Below are 16,101 nucleotides of genomic sequence, written 5' to 3'. Positions count from 1 at the left end.
AATTTAGTTAATCTACTATAAATGATGAAAATATGATAAGTTTATTCATTTTTTATATTTGATATGTTCAAAGTATGTCTAGTATGTCAACTGGGTGGTATTAGGTATGTGAAATTAGTAATGAATATTCAAAATAAGAATTGGTAATTTTTAAATGTAATCGTAAAAGTATTTTAACATAGGTAGATATACAGCACGCTATATAAGGAAATTGAAGCATTTCTTATCTGTGTGGTAGCATGGTTCTAGTAATGACTTTGTTCCTTTAAAGTAATCATTATCTTAGAAATATAATGGCCTATACATATTGATAAATTGTTTTTTATCAAGTTTTTAATTAATCTTAATAATAAATAATATATATATATATATATATATATATATATATATATATATATATATATATATATATATATATATATAATTTTAGATCTAGCCCAATTCGATTATGTACTTAACATACATTTTTTAAATTTCATGTTTAATTTTATTATTATTTTGTTTTCCATTATTTCAATACTGTTTCACATTTCATGTAATATTTTAATGGATTCAGTAATCAATATTGAATCGATACATATTATATTGATATATATACATATATATACATACATATACATATTGAATCGATATCGATATATTTCGATTTGACCCTTCGATAGGGCGATAGAGCCCTAAATGCAATTGTAACGTAGTGTGTAGTGTGGGTTATCTACATTAATATAAATTAATTTAGTATTAAAATTTGTGAGTGATACGCTTTGTGAATTTTTCTATTTAATATTGAGGTATGTCAGTCGGTTTTAAATAAAATTACCTTTTATACCTTTAATTACCTATATATTTATTTGAGATATAACATTTCGACGCACAAAATAATTTTTAAGTGGATTTATTCCATACTTTGGATTGACAGTGTTCTACGGCCTGAAAAAATAATTATTGTAAGGAAACAGTATAACATTTTTAAATTAAAATAATTTTCACATTTTAATTGTATATCGAGTAGTGGTAAATTGTTTTAGAACTTACCCCGCATTCTTCTGCGTTTTCTTTACTATCGCACCAATAAGCGGGTCCCCATGTGCATTTTTTAGCGCCAAGCACAGGTGGGGCTTCAGTACATAGGACAATTGCTGTAATAAATATATATTTTAAGCTGATTTAATATCATTCCAAGTATACATTGAAATAAGCATTCCTGCGATCTAATATTTAGGGAATGGGTTTCAAGTTAATTACTGCATTCTCCTTTATTTAGTGGCATTTTTAAAAATGGTGGTATATTTTTAACTATTGTTTTAACTATAATACACTTGTGTTACTATATATTAACTTGTGTCAATATTAAAGAATTAAAGTAAAAAATAATTTTCATAATTAGTAAAAATATTATTATTTTTACATTATTTTACATATTATTACACTTACCAATTAATGCGAAGATGAACACAAATAAAGCCGTAAATTTCATCTTGAAATAAATGTTTATGGTACCAGCGTAGTTTTCTTGTAATTCTTTCTTAATTCTTCAGCTTTTATATATACGTTAAGAGTAAACCACGTTGCCAGATCTCTTCAAGGACAATGATTTCATAGGTCATAATAAATTTAATACCATGAATATATAATTAATAAATCTCTATTAAGATTCCATAATTTTTAATGTTATAAACATGTATTTAAAAATAAGCACATATTACGGGAAAACGACAATATCATTTTCCTTGGAAATTTTGTTTGCTTGGAATCTTCATTAGGATAATTATTACAGTTGCTCTAGCATAACAATGGTGTTGATGTTTCAATTTAATTTAAAATTATGTGTATATTCTACCGTAAATAATAAAATTATATTATTACTGAACAATAATTGAAAAATCTTATTATTTTAGGATGTATTTTATTGAGTTCATACGTTTATTTTAATATTTTTCAGAGCTTTAACCGCTTGTAACATTCTTTTCAGGTTAACTAACATATACAATATTTGTTTTTGTTGTCGTTATATATCTATTTATATTATTTATGATTTTTCTGGGAAATCTTTTTTGTTAGTATTCTTAATTGGAATGTTCTAATATAACGATAGTGTTGATGTTTCAATTTAAATCAAAATCATACGTATATTCTACCGTAAATAATTATATTATTACTGAACAATTATTGAAAAATCTTATTATTTTAGGATGTATTTTATAGAGTTCAGACGTTTATTTTAATATTTTTCAGAGCTTTAACCGCTTTTAACATTCTTTTCAGGTTAATTAACATATACTATATTTGTTTTTGTTGTCGTTATATATCAATTTATATTATTTATGATTTTTCTGGGAAATCTTTTTTGTCGGTATTCTTAATTGGAATGTTCTAATATAACGATAGTGTTAACGTTTCAATTTAAATCAAAATCATACGTATATTCTACCGTAAATAATTATATTATTACTGAACAGTTATTGAAAAATCTTATTATTTTAGGATGTATTTTATTGAGATCATATGTTTATTTTAATATTTTTCAGAGCTTTAACCGCTTTTAACATTCTTTTCAGGTCAATTAACATATACAATATTTGTTTTTGTTGTCCTTATATATCTATTTATATTATTTATGATTTTTCTGGGAAATCTTTTTTCTTGGTATTCTTAATTGGAATGTTCTAATATAACGATAGTGTTGATGTTTCAATTTAAATCAAAATCATTCGTATATTCTACCGTAAATAATTATATTATTACTGAACAATTATTATGAAATCTTATTATTTTAGGATGTATTTTATTGAGTTCAGACGTTTGTTTTAATATTTTTCACAGCTTTAACCGCTTTTAACATTCTTTTCAGGTTAATTAACATATACAATATTTGTTTTTGTTGTCGTTATATATCTATTTATATTATTTATAATTTTTCTGGGAAATCTTTTTTGTTGGTATTCTTAATTGGAATGTTCTATTATAACGATAGTGTTGATGTTTCAATTTAAATCAAAATCATACGTATATTCTACCGTAAATAATTATATTATTACTGAACAATAATTGAAAAATCTTATTACTTTAGGATATATTTCATTGAGTTCAGATGTTTATTTTGATATTTTTCAGAGCTTTTTCCATACATATATTTATTATATACGTTATATATTTTATAAGTTTATTTTTTAATTATACGTATATTCTACCGTAAATAATAGCAGTATATTATTATTGAACAATAATTGAAAAATATTATTAGATATTATTATTGATATTTTAAAGGGTCTTCGTCGCTTCCAGGTTAATAGGCATAATGTTATCTAAAACTATAATTTTATCAGTTTAATCTAACTATATTTACTGTCGTTATGCATATTAATTCTTGTTAAAAGTTTAATTTGATATAAAACCTATATATTTTTTAAAATTTCATTTCGTTATTATCTTATAGGGTTTTTTAATATTTTCGTAGACCTACAATGTTAAACATAATTCTGATAAGACAAATGAGCACACAAATTAATTTTAATTGAATAACGTCTTTGTTATTTTTATTTAAATTACTAAATGGTCTTCAACGTTAACGTTAGTAAACAGATAATAATCTTTATGTAAATGATTGTTTTCGGTGTCTGTTATAATGGACATGTAATGTATTATAAATTGACGATGGTGTCGTCTCTGTGGTTTTGTATAATTTTATATGCCTTTTAAAATGTAAAAGAAACAACAACAATGTTGTTCAGTTTATCGTATCAGTGTGTTATAGAAATAGTTATTATAGCGATGATGGTTGAAGTATAAGGTGTAGAAATAGATTTTGATATTTTTCTTTGTTATTTCGCAGTAATTGGCAATTTATACAAAATATTTTATCCTTTTTAATATCTTTCAAGCAGCATACTAATTATGAGTTGAAAAAATACTCGTATTTTGATTTTTTGCTTTTGCTTTTGATAGAATACACTTAGACACTAAACAAGTTTATATGGTTTGGTTCGCTTCAATCTTGATTCATAAATTCAATCTCTGATTTCCTGCGTGTTGTCCAGTAGCTGTATCGCTTCCACGTTGCTGTGATTTAGCAACCTTATTTCATGTTTTACGGCGAAATCTTAGATCCCTTCGTATATCCATTTGATTTCGAGATCATTGTACAGCTCTGCGTTGGTTACGTAGCGATAAGCATTGGTAATTAATTGTAGAAATATGTTTTGGGTGCGTTGGATCTCTATCTCTATCTCTCAATGAATCAGATAGTTAATAACTTTCGGCGTTTTGTTAAAATATGGAATACTGGTTCTTCATAATTAGAAATAAAAAGAGGCTTCTCAGTTGGACCGATTAGGAACGAATGGGTAAATTGGCAGTGAGCATTCAGCAGCCTATTTAATTTTTAAAAGAAATAGCTGTAGAAAAGAAGTTATTCTTAATGGGCCAATGCTTCTTTTCCTCTTCCAGCAGGTCCCACATAATCTGCGTTATGCTAGCTATTTTACGATTTACAAATGGGGAAAGATTTTTGTAACCTTATGTATCGCGAACATCTAGTAGTAAGAATAGTGAAAATAGAGTACAGCCTGTAGAATTTATTATGAGATATTATTGCAGCACCTATTTCTATAGTTGACTTAGAACCATTCATATATATATATATATATATATATATATATATATATATATATATATATATAACCTCATATTTTGTGTACTTTAATAGGATTTGAAGGAATAATTTCTGAAATGTTTGAAAACTTAAATTTTGTTTATTATAAGACGCTAGTGTCCAACTTATAATAATGGGTAAAGTCCATGGCTACTATAGAAGTGTCTGTGACTGTAGTCACAGTCATAGGTGCACACTCTGTGCAATGATTATTACATTTTGTTTGAAAGGTAATCTCATTTTTTAAAATTGGAGTGGTTCAATAGACGGGAGGCATTATACGTTTGTTATAGGCCTAGATTTAGATATATAGATATTTGGATTGGATAGATAGGAAATGGCATTTCTCAAGGCAGCATTTTGTATTGTCTAGGTTCTTCGTGCTTTCGGCAGATGCTGAAAGATATAAGAAACATCCTATACTGAGTTATAGATTCTTAATATAAAATATTGGTCAATTGCTGGTTTTCTTAATAACATAAGATAAATATATTAAGATTCTTAGCTGTTTTGATTCAAAATGTTCAAGCTGTTCACTCCAAGAGTGATGGTAGTCCCATCCTGACGCCCAATATTTTAGAATATAGTTTTGCTAATAAAAAATTATTACCCAGGATGAGGGTGTGATGTCTTTGACAGTTTCTAATTTTAAAATAAGTGATGGATATATAATCATGAGGCCGATATTTTAAAACTTGAAAAGGCAGACCAATGATTGAACGATAATATCAAGTCTGCATAATCTGGCAGCAGAGCTAGACGATGAACAAAAGAGCGTAATGTCATCAGCAAAATGACGGATATTGACATTTAAACGTACGGCATTGTATAGTTGTTCAATAATTAGGTATCTCCAGGTTAGATGGAATGTTTGTTGTATGCCTGAGAAGACTGCGAGGAAGTACTTTGTAATAAGCGTTTACTGCTTTCCCATGGACCTATGGGACGGGTATTTGATTTATACATTTCTATGCTTTTGGGGGCCTGATTATATTGGCTTCAATTTCTTTTCCATGACTTTAGTTTGCATTCACTGTTTACTAAAAAGTATCGATTTCGATTTAGAGTGATTTCTTATGATTATCTTTTTGTTATAAACTATATTTTCGTGTCGTTCCTTAAGCATTTAGTACGTAGCGTACAACTCAGTACCCTGAGCGCGACATAACTTCCATTCGAGTTTCAGCATATCGTTCGCGACTTTTACAACGCGTGGCTGAGCTTTGTTATGCCAGAACTTGACATTGTGTTTGTTAACAGGTCAATTGAAAAGTCCCCGGCCTACCATAGTAAAACACTTTTTTTTGGCAAAATTAGTTTTTTTTATTCAATATAATTCCCTTCAAGGGTGATACATTGATTATAGCGACCCTCCAACTTTTCTTTACCATTTTTGTAGTACGATTTGTCCATTGCTTCAAAATAGGCCTCAGTTTCGGCGATCATTTCTTTATTCGACGAAAATTTCTTCCCGGCGAGCATTCTTTTGAGTTCTGCGAACAGGAAATAGTCGCCGGGAGCAGATCTGGAGAATACGGCGGTTGAGGAAGCAATTCGAAGCCCAATTCATAGATTTTTGCCATCGTTTTCACTGACTTGTGACACGGTTCATTGTCTTGGCGAAGCAGCATTTTCTTTTTCTTCAAATTCGGCCGTTTTTCGGCGATTTCGTCCTTCGTCCGCGAAACGGTCCAATAACGCTATGTAATAGTCGCTGTTGATGGTTCTTCCTCTTTCAAGGTAGTCAATGAAAATTATTCCATGCGCATCCCAAAATACAGACGCCAGCCGACTGTTGCGTTTTCCCACGCTTTGGAGCTGGTTCATAGTGTGCAGTCCACTCGAATGATTGTCGATTGGACTTCGGAGTGAAATGATGGAGCCATGTTTCATCCATTGTTCTTGATCATCTTCAAACACTGCGCCGAATCATCAACTCGTCGTTGTTTTTGGTCAAAAGTGAGCTCGCGCGGCACCCAGTTTGCACAGAGCTTTCTCATACCCAAATAATCGTGAATGATATGATGTACACGTTCAGTTGATATCTTTAGAGTGTCTGCTGTTTTATTCAAGTTCAATTTACGACCATTCAAAATCATTTTGTGGATTTTATGTTTTAAAATGTTTATGTTATTAAATGTTTTCCTCGGTAACAACCTCTTTTGGGCGTCCACTGCGTTCACCGTCTTCGGTGCTCATTCCACCACGTCTAAACTTCTTGACAGCTGTCAATTATATACACGCATCTTTTCGGGGTGAAAGCTAACTAAAAAACATATTTAATTTTAGTAGCGCCATCTATGTGTTAGGCCGGGGACTTTTCAGTTGACCTGTTATTTGTTATTGCTGGTCCTTTTTTGCAACTAAAGTTCGTTCAGTTTGTCTAATTGACTTCTTGGTTGATTCATTTCGATTTTAGCTGCTCGTAATCCATTACACTATGCTGATTCCACTACAGCAAGACTTTATGACCATGAATGACTGCTTCGGTCTGTATGTGGATCGCTCTGCCGGACTAACCCGTGACTTCTTGGACATAGAAAATTCCTCTTTTTTGCCTGTCAAGCAATGAAACTCTGATGTTGAAGTGGTGTGAAATTACATTTTCACTCAATTGGCTTAGTATCCATTATACCACATTTTTGATCTTACCCATTGTATATAGGTGTTTATTAATCAACTAATAAGCTGTCTAAGGATTTCTCGAAAGTTAAAACAAAGCCGGGAGGTCGTCCAATGAGTCTTGTAAGTGATTTTCCTTGAATTGCTTGGGTTTTCCAGGTCGTTTTTATCATTGACATCAAAAACACCATTTGGCGTAAAAGCATCATCATAAGTTTCTAAGATCAAATAACAAAAGTAATGAATGTCAAAAATGTAATTTTGGGCGTTCTATGATTAGCATCATCTAACACATTTTATTTAAAAAATTATTGAATAAAACGAAATAATAATTGATTTAATAGGAGGGAAATAAACAGATAATATTTTTTAAAATAACACATTTTATTTAAAAAATTATTGAATAATATGAAATAATAAAAATAATTTCTATATGCCTTGCCATTTTTATAAAAACGCCATATTTAAATTTATTTACATATTTGTTCAAAATTGTTCAGTTGACAAGATCTTCAAGAACTATATAAATAAACATTACCATAAAAAGGCTAAAATCGTTTAGATCAAACCCAGCCAAAATAGTTAAAACCAAATGAAATAGCCACCACTATGTATGAAAGCAGTGAAATTCTCCTAAAAATCTCCAAATATGATCAATTATGATCGCTTCTATTCTTAATCCGCAAACCCCATTATTGAATTGACTATCTCGATCTTTCGATTAACTTATTGTACATTTATCAGCCTAAAATGATTGGATTATCGTACTTTTAAGCTGAAAGAAATCTCAGTCAATACATCATTATTTTCACAAAACCATAATATATTTACTTATACTCTTTTATAATAATGCATTGTATATTCCTTGTCATTAGATCATTAGAGTGTCGTTGGTGGTTTTATATTTTGTTTATTTGATCCAGGTCTACTTTTGTTAGCAAATTTAATTATTTCATAGTATAACTGTACACTTACATCTTAGCAAAATGCTCTCTAATTTCTTCTTCTCGGAATTTCACATCCCTCGACTTTCACTTCCAACAAATTATAGCCAGAGCTTACCTATAAAATAAAATTTAAATCATTACTAAAATATATTATGTTTAAAATAAATGTCATTATTAAATAATTATTACCAGTTACTACAATTTTTGCTACTAATCTTGATGGACAAATCTCATTAATGACACAACAATAATCATTTTCTTCTCTGTTCTTGTTATAATTAAATTTTGGCGTATGTTGATACTTATTCAGTGTCGTTGAAAATAATGTGTTATAACATTTGGCAACTAACATTCCTACTATAAATAAAATTGATGCTGTTTGGATTTTATAACTTTTAAAAATATAACCTTAGATTCTGCACTTACCCTCGTTCTTCCATATTTTAATACCAACTAGCGACCCGCCCCGGCTTCGCACGGGTGCAATTCTGATACTAAATTAAATACACTACAGAAAAAATATGAACGTTGTATATAAAAACATAGCGGCCCGCTCCGACTTTGCACGGGCATAAAATATATATGCCTATGTCACTCAATGAAAACATGATTAAAATCGATCCAGTATTTTTGGTTCATTCATTACTGCCCTTGGCCTGCACGCATTAAATTTGGAGTAAAACAATTCCTCTTCCCCTATACTTACTATGAAGATTTCCTGCTATCTTTGGAATATCTAAATTCATACAATTTTTATTACATTACACATTTTTAAACGCAAATTTTAAATTTGTAATATCTCCGAAAATATTTGTTTAATTTACATGCTGTAAGGAACCATATTGATCTATATTAATTGCACACTGTATTTAAGGTACTTAATTCGATAAGGATTAATGCCGTATTGCTTAAAATAGCTTCGTAAATAAGCTATTTTCTCACGTAAAAAGTAAACAATAAAAATGGTTAATGTGGGTTATCCCTAAAAGATAAACATATACCATCGCGGACTTTTTTGTAGACCTTTTTATGGTGTACAATACTGTAGTACATTAATTTGATCTAACTCGTAGGGTTAGGCAGCGTTTTTGCTAATTGCTAAATAAGCCTAAAAAAATAGGTTAATTTATGACATCACGTTAGAAACCTCTAAAATTAGCAATGTTGCCTTAGTATATTATGCATGTATTATACATATAAACCTTCCTCTGGAATCACTCTATCTATTGAAAAAAACCGCATCAAAATCCGTTGCGTAGTTTTAAAGATTTAAGCGCACATAGGGATATAGGGACAGAAAAGGCGACTTTGTTTTATACTATGTAGTGATGTATGTTAAACCACCAAGAATAACACAACAATTCAATTATTATTACTATAGAATTATTAATGTAACACAAAATCTAAATATTCTAGATTTAGGATAGAGATATATTTAGATAGAGGACCGCTATTAGAAAAGGAAGACAATATGGTTTATTCTTTTCTGTGGTTTATTCTATACAGGATAGTGCGCATGCGCCAATACCGGAGACGACTGAGGAGTAATATATCCTATTTTCCTGGGTGCCTTCCGATCCTCGCCTGCAATTAACTTGTGCAGTCTTACATCCACCTCACCGCTTTCTTGCCGTTGGGATTTTTTTTTCACAGAAGTTCGCTCTGAGATCGCTTGCTCTGCCGTCTTCCTTAAAGCTGACCTCCACTTGCAGTCATGCACCTGGCCTGGACCATGTTATCCCTAACTATTCCACCTCGTACCTCTCATAAAATTGCTGATCTTCTTTCCAGGGCTGGAATTGGTTTGTTGTAGCCCCTTCCTGTCCACTACCCAATCGGTCCAAGTTCTGTGAACTTCTCCACTCTTACCGTGGCCGCAAGCTCTCAACAAACAACAGAACAAAGCTCTCAATATTGATCGCTGAATTCTTCGCGTTATTCAAACTTTCATCCTATATCATAACACAATCCTTCAAAAATGGCTAATCCTTACCGATTCCCAAAATGCTCTGGAATGTCCTGAAATCTCCTGGAGCAGAAGTTCAACCGTCCCCTGATCAGCGACTCATTGTCAATCATTCGCAGCCTCTATCTGAATGGCTACAGGACAAGTTTACTGTGGATCCCTTCTCATGTTGGCATACCAAGAAATGAGCGCGCAGCTAGTGCGGCTAAATCGACAGCCTCTTCTCCCCTCCCTATCACAAATATTTGTATCCCTAATGACCATGTCCCATTCGTTTCTTGTTTTACCCAGAATTAGGTACAATGTCATTGGGCCTAGAAGGCCAACCACAATAGACACTTTGAGGTTAAAGCTGATATTTTCTTCCTTATTCGCGTTCCTTCTCTTCCTCACCATACCCTAGCTCTGAATCGAAGGAGATTGGATCACTGTCGTTTCTCGCATGGTCAGTTGATGACTTCGAGCCAGCTTACTAACTCTAAATTTTGTCACCACGCCCTTATTTCAGTCTACCACATACTGAACGACTGTCCACGGTTTACAGATTAAAGCTATGTATGGGCTGCAAAATTTTAGAAATGGCTTAACAGGAGAAAATACAGAGTGACTCCTCGGATTTCTATGAGAAATCGATTTTCTCCATAGAATCTAGCCTATGCTAAGTGTCACTGACCAATTAACCATTACCACTTCGGTATGGGTGCTGATCTATGCTGCCAGGATAGAGCCTCTATTTTCTTGTGGTTGTGTTTGTAGTCTTGTATTTGTATCCATTTTTAAATTGTATATACGCCCCTCCCTGTTTGTGTTATTAATTTTATTTTATTTATTATTTTATATACACACTTATACCAACACCGTACTATTGTATAGTCGCGAAATGACGACATCCAACCAAAAAAAAGCAAGTAATATTTGTACAAATCATGTATCCACAATTTCTTGAACTGGGTTGGGTTTGAATGATAACAATATATATGATTTAAGCAAATAACGATGTATTTAGCAATAATATAACAAACTGGTACATTTCCGCATTCAAATAACGAACTAATTTTCCTTATTCCATACGTGGGCTTCACAGTGATGAACGGTCTGAAAAATAATATTGTCGGAGGTTTGTTTTTCATATATATTTTGTGTTGTTTAACTCACCTGACATAAGAGAGCGTTTTCCTTGCTTTCGCACCAATAACTGGGACCCCAACTGCATTTTTCACTCCCTGGGATTGTTGGGACTGTAGCAGCAAAAGTCGCAACTGAAACATTTTAACAATACGATCGTAACATGAGTTGTGGCCGCAAAAGTCCCAAAAGTATTGTACTTAAATGTCACTAGAGGATTCTAAAGCTGTAGTTTCAATAAGAAATTAATTAGGCCAGATATAAGAATTATAATAGTTTTAGGTGTCCATCTAAAAGCTATAGCCCACTCATTAAAACAGCCAATGTACGTCATAAGTTTTAATTTTTTAAGTTCTCCAGGCCGTTATTTGTTATTGACATCAAAGTCACCATTTATAAGTAACATAGTGTAACTAAATCCAACGAAAGCGAAAAAATAAAAATGAAAAAATGAAGCGAGAACCTAAAATTTACCAAAGATCTGTCTAGAAAGATTTTAATAATAGCCTGAAAAGTGTTGAGCATCCCTCTTGAATTTATCAATCGTTATAAACTTTTGGTACACATCTTTAGACTTTTTATTTTAGAAATTTTAATGTTGTTTAACAATGAAAACTTGTATAGTGCTCCCATTTTTTTTGCTAACTGAAGCTATAAATTGTCATCTTTCATTTTTAGCATGTGACAAACCGAATATATTGTGTTAAATACAGACCTCCCGTAAATGGTCATCCTTTTGGACTTACAATAAATGAAGATGAGAGTACTACTGGTTTATTTACTGTATATTTGGGACATTAAAATTATTGTTACTACTATCTGTTGGAAACACCTCAACAAAATTGACTATTTTAAAACTATTTTATATCGAATTTGTATATGGATAAGATATTAACAGGTGAATTGAAAAGTCCCCGACCTGACACATAGATGGCGCTACTAGAATTATATTCATATGTTTTTTAGTTAGCCCTAACCCTCAAAAAATGAGTGTATAAATTTGACAGCTGTCGGATCATTAGTTTGTGAATTATAGATTTTTGAGTTAAGCAACTTTTCGTTATTGTAGAAAAATGGATGAAAGGGAATTTGGCGTGTTGATAAAATATTGCTTTTTGAAGGGAAAAATTACAGTTGAAGCAAGTTTTGGCTTGATGCTAAGTTTCCGGACACTGCCCCAGGAAAATCAACCATCAAGTATTGGTATGCTAAGTTTAGACGTGGTGAAATGTGCACCGAAGACGGTGAACGCAGTGAACGCCTAAAAGAGGTTGTTACCGACGAAAACATAAAAAAAATCCACATAATGATTTTGAATGACCGTAAATTGAAATTGAATGAAATAGTAGACACTCTAAAGATATCAATTGAACGTGTACATCATATCATTCACGAATATTTGGGTATGAGAAAGCTTTGTGCAAACGATGAGTTGATGATTCGGAGCTGAGTTTGAAGATGATCAGGTGTATAAACCCGAGTTTTTGCGTCGATATGTGACAATCGATGAAACACGGCTCCATCATTTCTCTCCGAAGAGCAATCGACAGTCATCCGAGTGGACTGCACACGATGAACCCGCTCCAAAGCGTGGGAAAACGCAACAGTTGGCTGGAAAGGTTCGCCTGTAAGCCGCAAGGCGTCTGTTTTTTGGGATGAGCATGGAATAATTTGAAGGGTTGGAGGGTCTGTATAATCAGTGTATCACCCTTGAAGGGAATTGCCAAAAAACGTGTTTTACTATGGTAGGGCAAGGACTTTTCAATTGACATGTTATTATACTAAAACATTCTTTAGTTATAAAAGGTTGTTATATAAAGGTTGTTAACAAAATATTTATTATTATATTTTATGCATTTAGTTATGAGGATAAAATTGATTTTTTAGATGAATTATTAATTATTAATTATTAATTAACTTTAAAATATGAATATTAGGAAATTACTGTTGGAATACTTGAAAACGAATGAGAAAAATATTTGTTCCACTTACCAACCAGTGTTAGGCAGACTAATAATATGCTCAACATGTTCATCTTCATTTCTATAAAAAAACTTACGGTGTGTTCTCAGGCGAGCTTGTAATGTAGGTGTATCTAGTCGTTTCTGATCGTCTATTAATTTATACGCCTAAGCCACTGACAACCTTGCCACCTCAACATTATTTCAAAACAAGTAAACAAATAAAATGTTTATAATATCGTGTGGAAATAAACATAAACGATTAAATTCTAATTATTATACTATGACGGTAATCCGCTCTATGGGAATCACATACGACATTAAAGGAAATTAGATTTTAAGTGTTGCATATTTTAAATCATTTTCCTGTACTTTCTTAGACTGGATAATTCTTTTGTAATTATGTCTGGCTCAGAGGTATTTACTCTAATTTACTGGTATATACTCTGATGCAGGCTAATTACTAATTAATAGAAGTAATTTTCATGATTCTTTCATAGATTCTATACAAATTCCGAATACGGTGTTTGAAAAACATGGCAATAGAAAGTTTTTTTTTTGTAAATAAGTTATAACAGGTCAATTGAAAAAACCCGGCCAACCATAGTAAAACACATTTTTTTGGCAAAATTAGTTTTTGTTTATTCAACATAATTCCCTTCAAGGGTGATACACTGATTATAGCGACCCTCCAACTTTTCGATACCATTTTTGTAGTACGATTTGTCCTTTGCTTCAAAATAGGCCTCAGTTTCATCACCTCTTCGTTCGACGAAAATTTCTTCCCAGCGAGAATTCTTGTGAGATCTGAGAACAGGAAATAGTCGCTGGGGGCCAAATCTGGAGAATACGGTGGATGTAGAATGAATTCGAAGCCCAATTCATGGATTTCTCGCCATCGTTTTCACTGACTTGTGACACGGTGCATTGACTTGGTAAAGCAGCACTTTCTTTTTCTTCAAATGCGGCCATATTTCGGCGACTTCGTCCTTCAAACGGTCCAATAACGTTATGTAATAGTCGCTGTTGATGGTCCTTCCTCCTTCAAGGTAGTCAATGAAAATTATTCCATTCGCATCCCAAAGCACAGACGCCATAAACTTGCCAGCTGACTGTTAAGTTTTCTCACGCTCTGGAGCGGGTCCATCGTGTCCAGTCCACTCGGATGACTGTGGATTAGACTTAGGAGTGAAATAATAGAGTCATGTTTCATCAATTGTTACATATCTAAGCAAAAACTCGGGTTTGTTACGCTCGATCATCTTCAAACACTGCTCCGAATATTCAACTCGTCGTTGTTTTTGGTCAAAAAGTGAGCTCGCGCGGCACCCACTTTACACAGAGCTTTCTCATACCCAAATATTCTTGAATGATATGATGTAGACGTTCAGCTGATATCTTTAGAGGGTCTGCTATTTCATTTAATTTCAATTTACGGTCATTCAAAATCATTTTGTGGATTTTTTAAATGTTTTCGTTGGTAACAACCTCTTTCCACTGGCGTCCACTACATTCACCATTTTCGGTGCTCATTTCACAACGTCTCAACTTAGCATATTAATCATTGATGGTTGATTTTCCTGGAGCAGTGTACGGAAACTCGGCATCAAGCGAAGTTTTTACATTAATTGTATTTTTTCCCTTTAAAAAGCAATATTTTATGACGACGCGAAATTCCTTTTTATCCATTTTTTTCATAATAACAAAAGTTGCTTCACTCAAAATGCTATAATTCACAAACTAATGATCCGACAGCTGTTAAATTTATACAAGCATCTTTTGAGGGTTAGGGCTAACTAAAAAACAGATGTATTTAATTCTAGTAGCGCCATCTATGTGTCAGGCAGGGGCTTTTCAATTGACCTGTTAATGTCTGATGATTGCTAATCCAACTATAACGCATAGTAAGATTTGATGGCCATGAATTCTTTGATGTTGATGGTTTTCTTGGGCTAACCAATGATTTTTCGCGTTTGGGATTATTGTAGAAGATGCACTTTTTATTGTCAGTTTTAATGCGTTATAGACTCTTCAGCTGAATTCGAAAATGGAGGATGTTCTATGTTGGGTTGTATATATATTTTTAATGTATATTCGCCGATTTCTCCGTCTATTGTGAGCCGATTTTCAGAGTGCACTTCCGAGGTGGTTCCATTGAAGCCAAATCGGGATCTCTTGTGGGCAAAGGAGGGAAATCGAGGGAAATGCTCTAATTTTAACGGCACGTAAAAAGTTTTGATATATATTTTGATCTAAAATAATCACCTTGGATTGATGTACAAGGGCCAGTATTTATATTTCGGGAATAGGAAAAAAAAAACAAATGGTTAAGCTGCGAATATATTTTTATTGCTGTTCAAAGTGCTCGCCATGATGATAGATACACTTTTGAATACGCTTAAATCAATTTTCAAAGCATTTATTCCATTTTGAATGAGTTATTTTTAAAATATGATTTTTGAACGCTTCAATAGCTTGTTCGGGCGATGAAAATATCGTTGACCACGCAGTTTATTCTTCACGGATAGGAATAAAAAGAAGTCATTGGGTGCCAAATCAGGGCTGTACGGCGGATGATCCATCAATTCGATGTTTTGAGTGCTCAAAGAGACTCTTGTTTGAGCCGATGTGTGAGAGCTCATTGTTACGATGAAGAACAATCCGGCGTCTCTTGTTTGTTTTCCTTATTTCACCGAAGACTTCTGGCAAACAAATGGTTGTGTACCAATCAGAATTTAGTGTTATACGATCCTCTAGAGGCACTGTTGCAATGTGACCAGTTTTCCCGAAGAAACAGGCCACCATTTTCTTGGAAGTGCTTCGTGCGCGAAC

The 16,101-nt window shown here is 32.5% G+C and overlaps 3 protein-coding genes across 3 annotated transcripts in view; 1 reads left to right on the top strand and 2 right to left on the bottom strand.

Moving 5' to 3' along the window:
* The first annotated feature begins 721 nt into the window (after positions 1 to 721).
* The window catches only part of LOC143204069 (very long chain fatty acid elongase 7), an 82,436-nt gene continuing 67,056 nt past the window's right edge, over positions 722 to 16,101 (top strand). Inside the window, exon 1 of the mRNA XM_076416515.1 lies at positions 722 to 788. The gene's annotated coding sequence lies outside the window, so the exon portion shown is untranslated. The remainder of the gene's footprint in view (positions 789 to 16,101) is intronic.
* Positions 819 to 1,590, bottom strand: LOC143204085 (prosaposin). The gene is made up of 3 exons (XM_076416538.1): positions 1,432 to 1,590; positions 1,033 to 1,136; positions 819 to 927 (listed from the first exon to the last, which is right to left on the bottom strand). Exons 1-3 carry the CDS (start codon positions 1,472 to 1,474, stop codon positions 883 to 885), a joined length of 192 nt encoding a protein of 63 aa, XP_076272653.1. The 5' UTR covers positions 1,475 to 1,590; the 3' UTR covers positions 819 to 882.
* LOC143204082 (prosaposin) lies at positions 11,160 to 13,461 on the bottom strand. Its single transcript, XM_076416536.1, has 3 exons — positions 13,301 to 13,461; positions 11,339 to 11,442; positions 11,160 to 11,278 (listed from the first exon to the last, which is right to left on the bottom strand). The coding sequence occupies exons 1-3, from the start codon at positions 13,347 to 13,349 to the stop codon at positions 11,234 to 11,236; spliced, it is 198 nt and encodes a 65-aa protein (XP_076272651.1). The 5' UTR covers positions 13,350 to 13,461; the 3' UTR covers positions 11,160 to 11,233.

This window comes from Rhynchophorus ferrugineus, unplaced genomic scaffold, assembly GCF_030347505.1.
Source record: "Rhynchophorus ferrugineus isolate W39M unplaced genomic scaffold, kcgeb_rfMv2 rfM10, whole genome shotgun sequence".
In the NCBI taxonomy this organism is placed as follows: domain Eukaryota; kingdom Metazoa; phylum Arthropoda; class Insecta; order Coleoptera; family Curculionidae; genus Rhynchophorus; species Rhynchophorus ferrugineus.
Note: the sequence above shows the minus strand (reverse complement) of the source record. Positions and strands in the feature narration are given on the sequence as shown.

What these genes read in the sequence shown, in the direction of transcription:
- LOC143204085 (XM_076416538.1), bottom strand. Translation starts at nt 1,474, where the DNA reads ATGAAATTTACGGCTTTATTTGTGTTCATCTTCGCATTAATTG. An exon ending in GTTCATCTTCGCATTAATTG is followed by an intron (nt 1,137 to 1,431) that starts GTAAGTGTAATA and finishes TATTTATTACAG; the next exon opens with CAATTGTCCTATGTACTGAA. An exon ending in AAAACGCAGAAGAATGCGGG is followed by an intron (nt 928 to 1,032) that starts GTAAGTTCTAAA and finishes TTATTTTTTCAG; the next exon opens with GCCGTAGAACACTGTCAATC.
- LOC143204082 (XM_076416536.1), bottom strand. Translation starts at nt 13,349, where the DNA reads ATGAAGATGAACATGTTGAGCATATTATTAGTCTGCCTAACACTGGTT. An exon ending in AGTCTGCCTAACACTGGTTG is followed by an intron (nt 11,443 to 13,300) that starts GTAAGTGGAACA and finishes AAAATGTTTCAG; the next exon opens with TTGCGACTTTTGCTGCTACA. An exon ending in AAAACGCTCTCTTATGTCAG is followed by an intron (nt 11,279 to 11,338) that starts GTGAGTTAAACA and finishes ATTATTTTTCAG; the next exon opens with ACCGTTCATCACTGTGAAGC.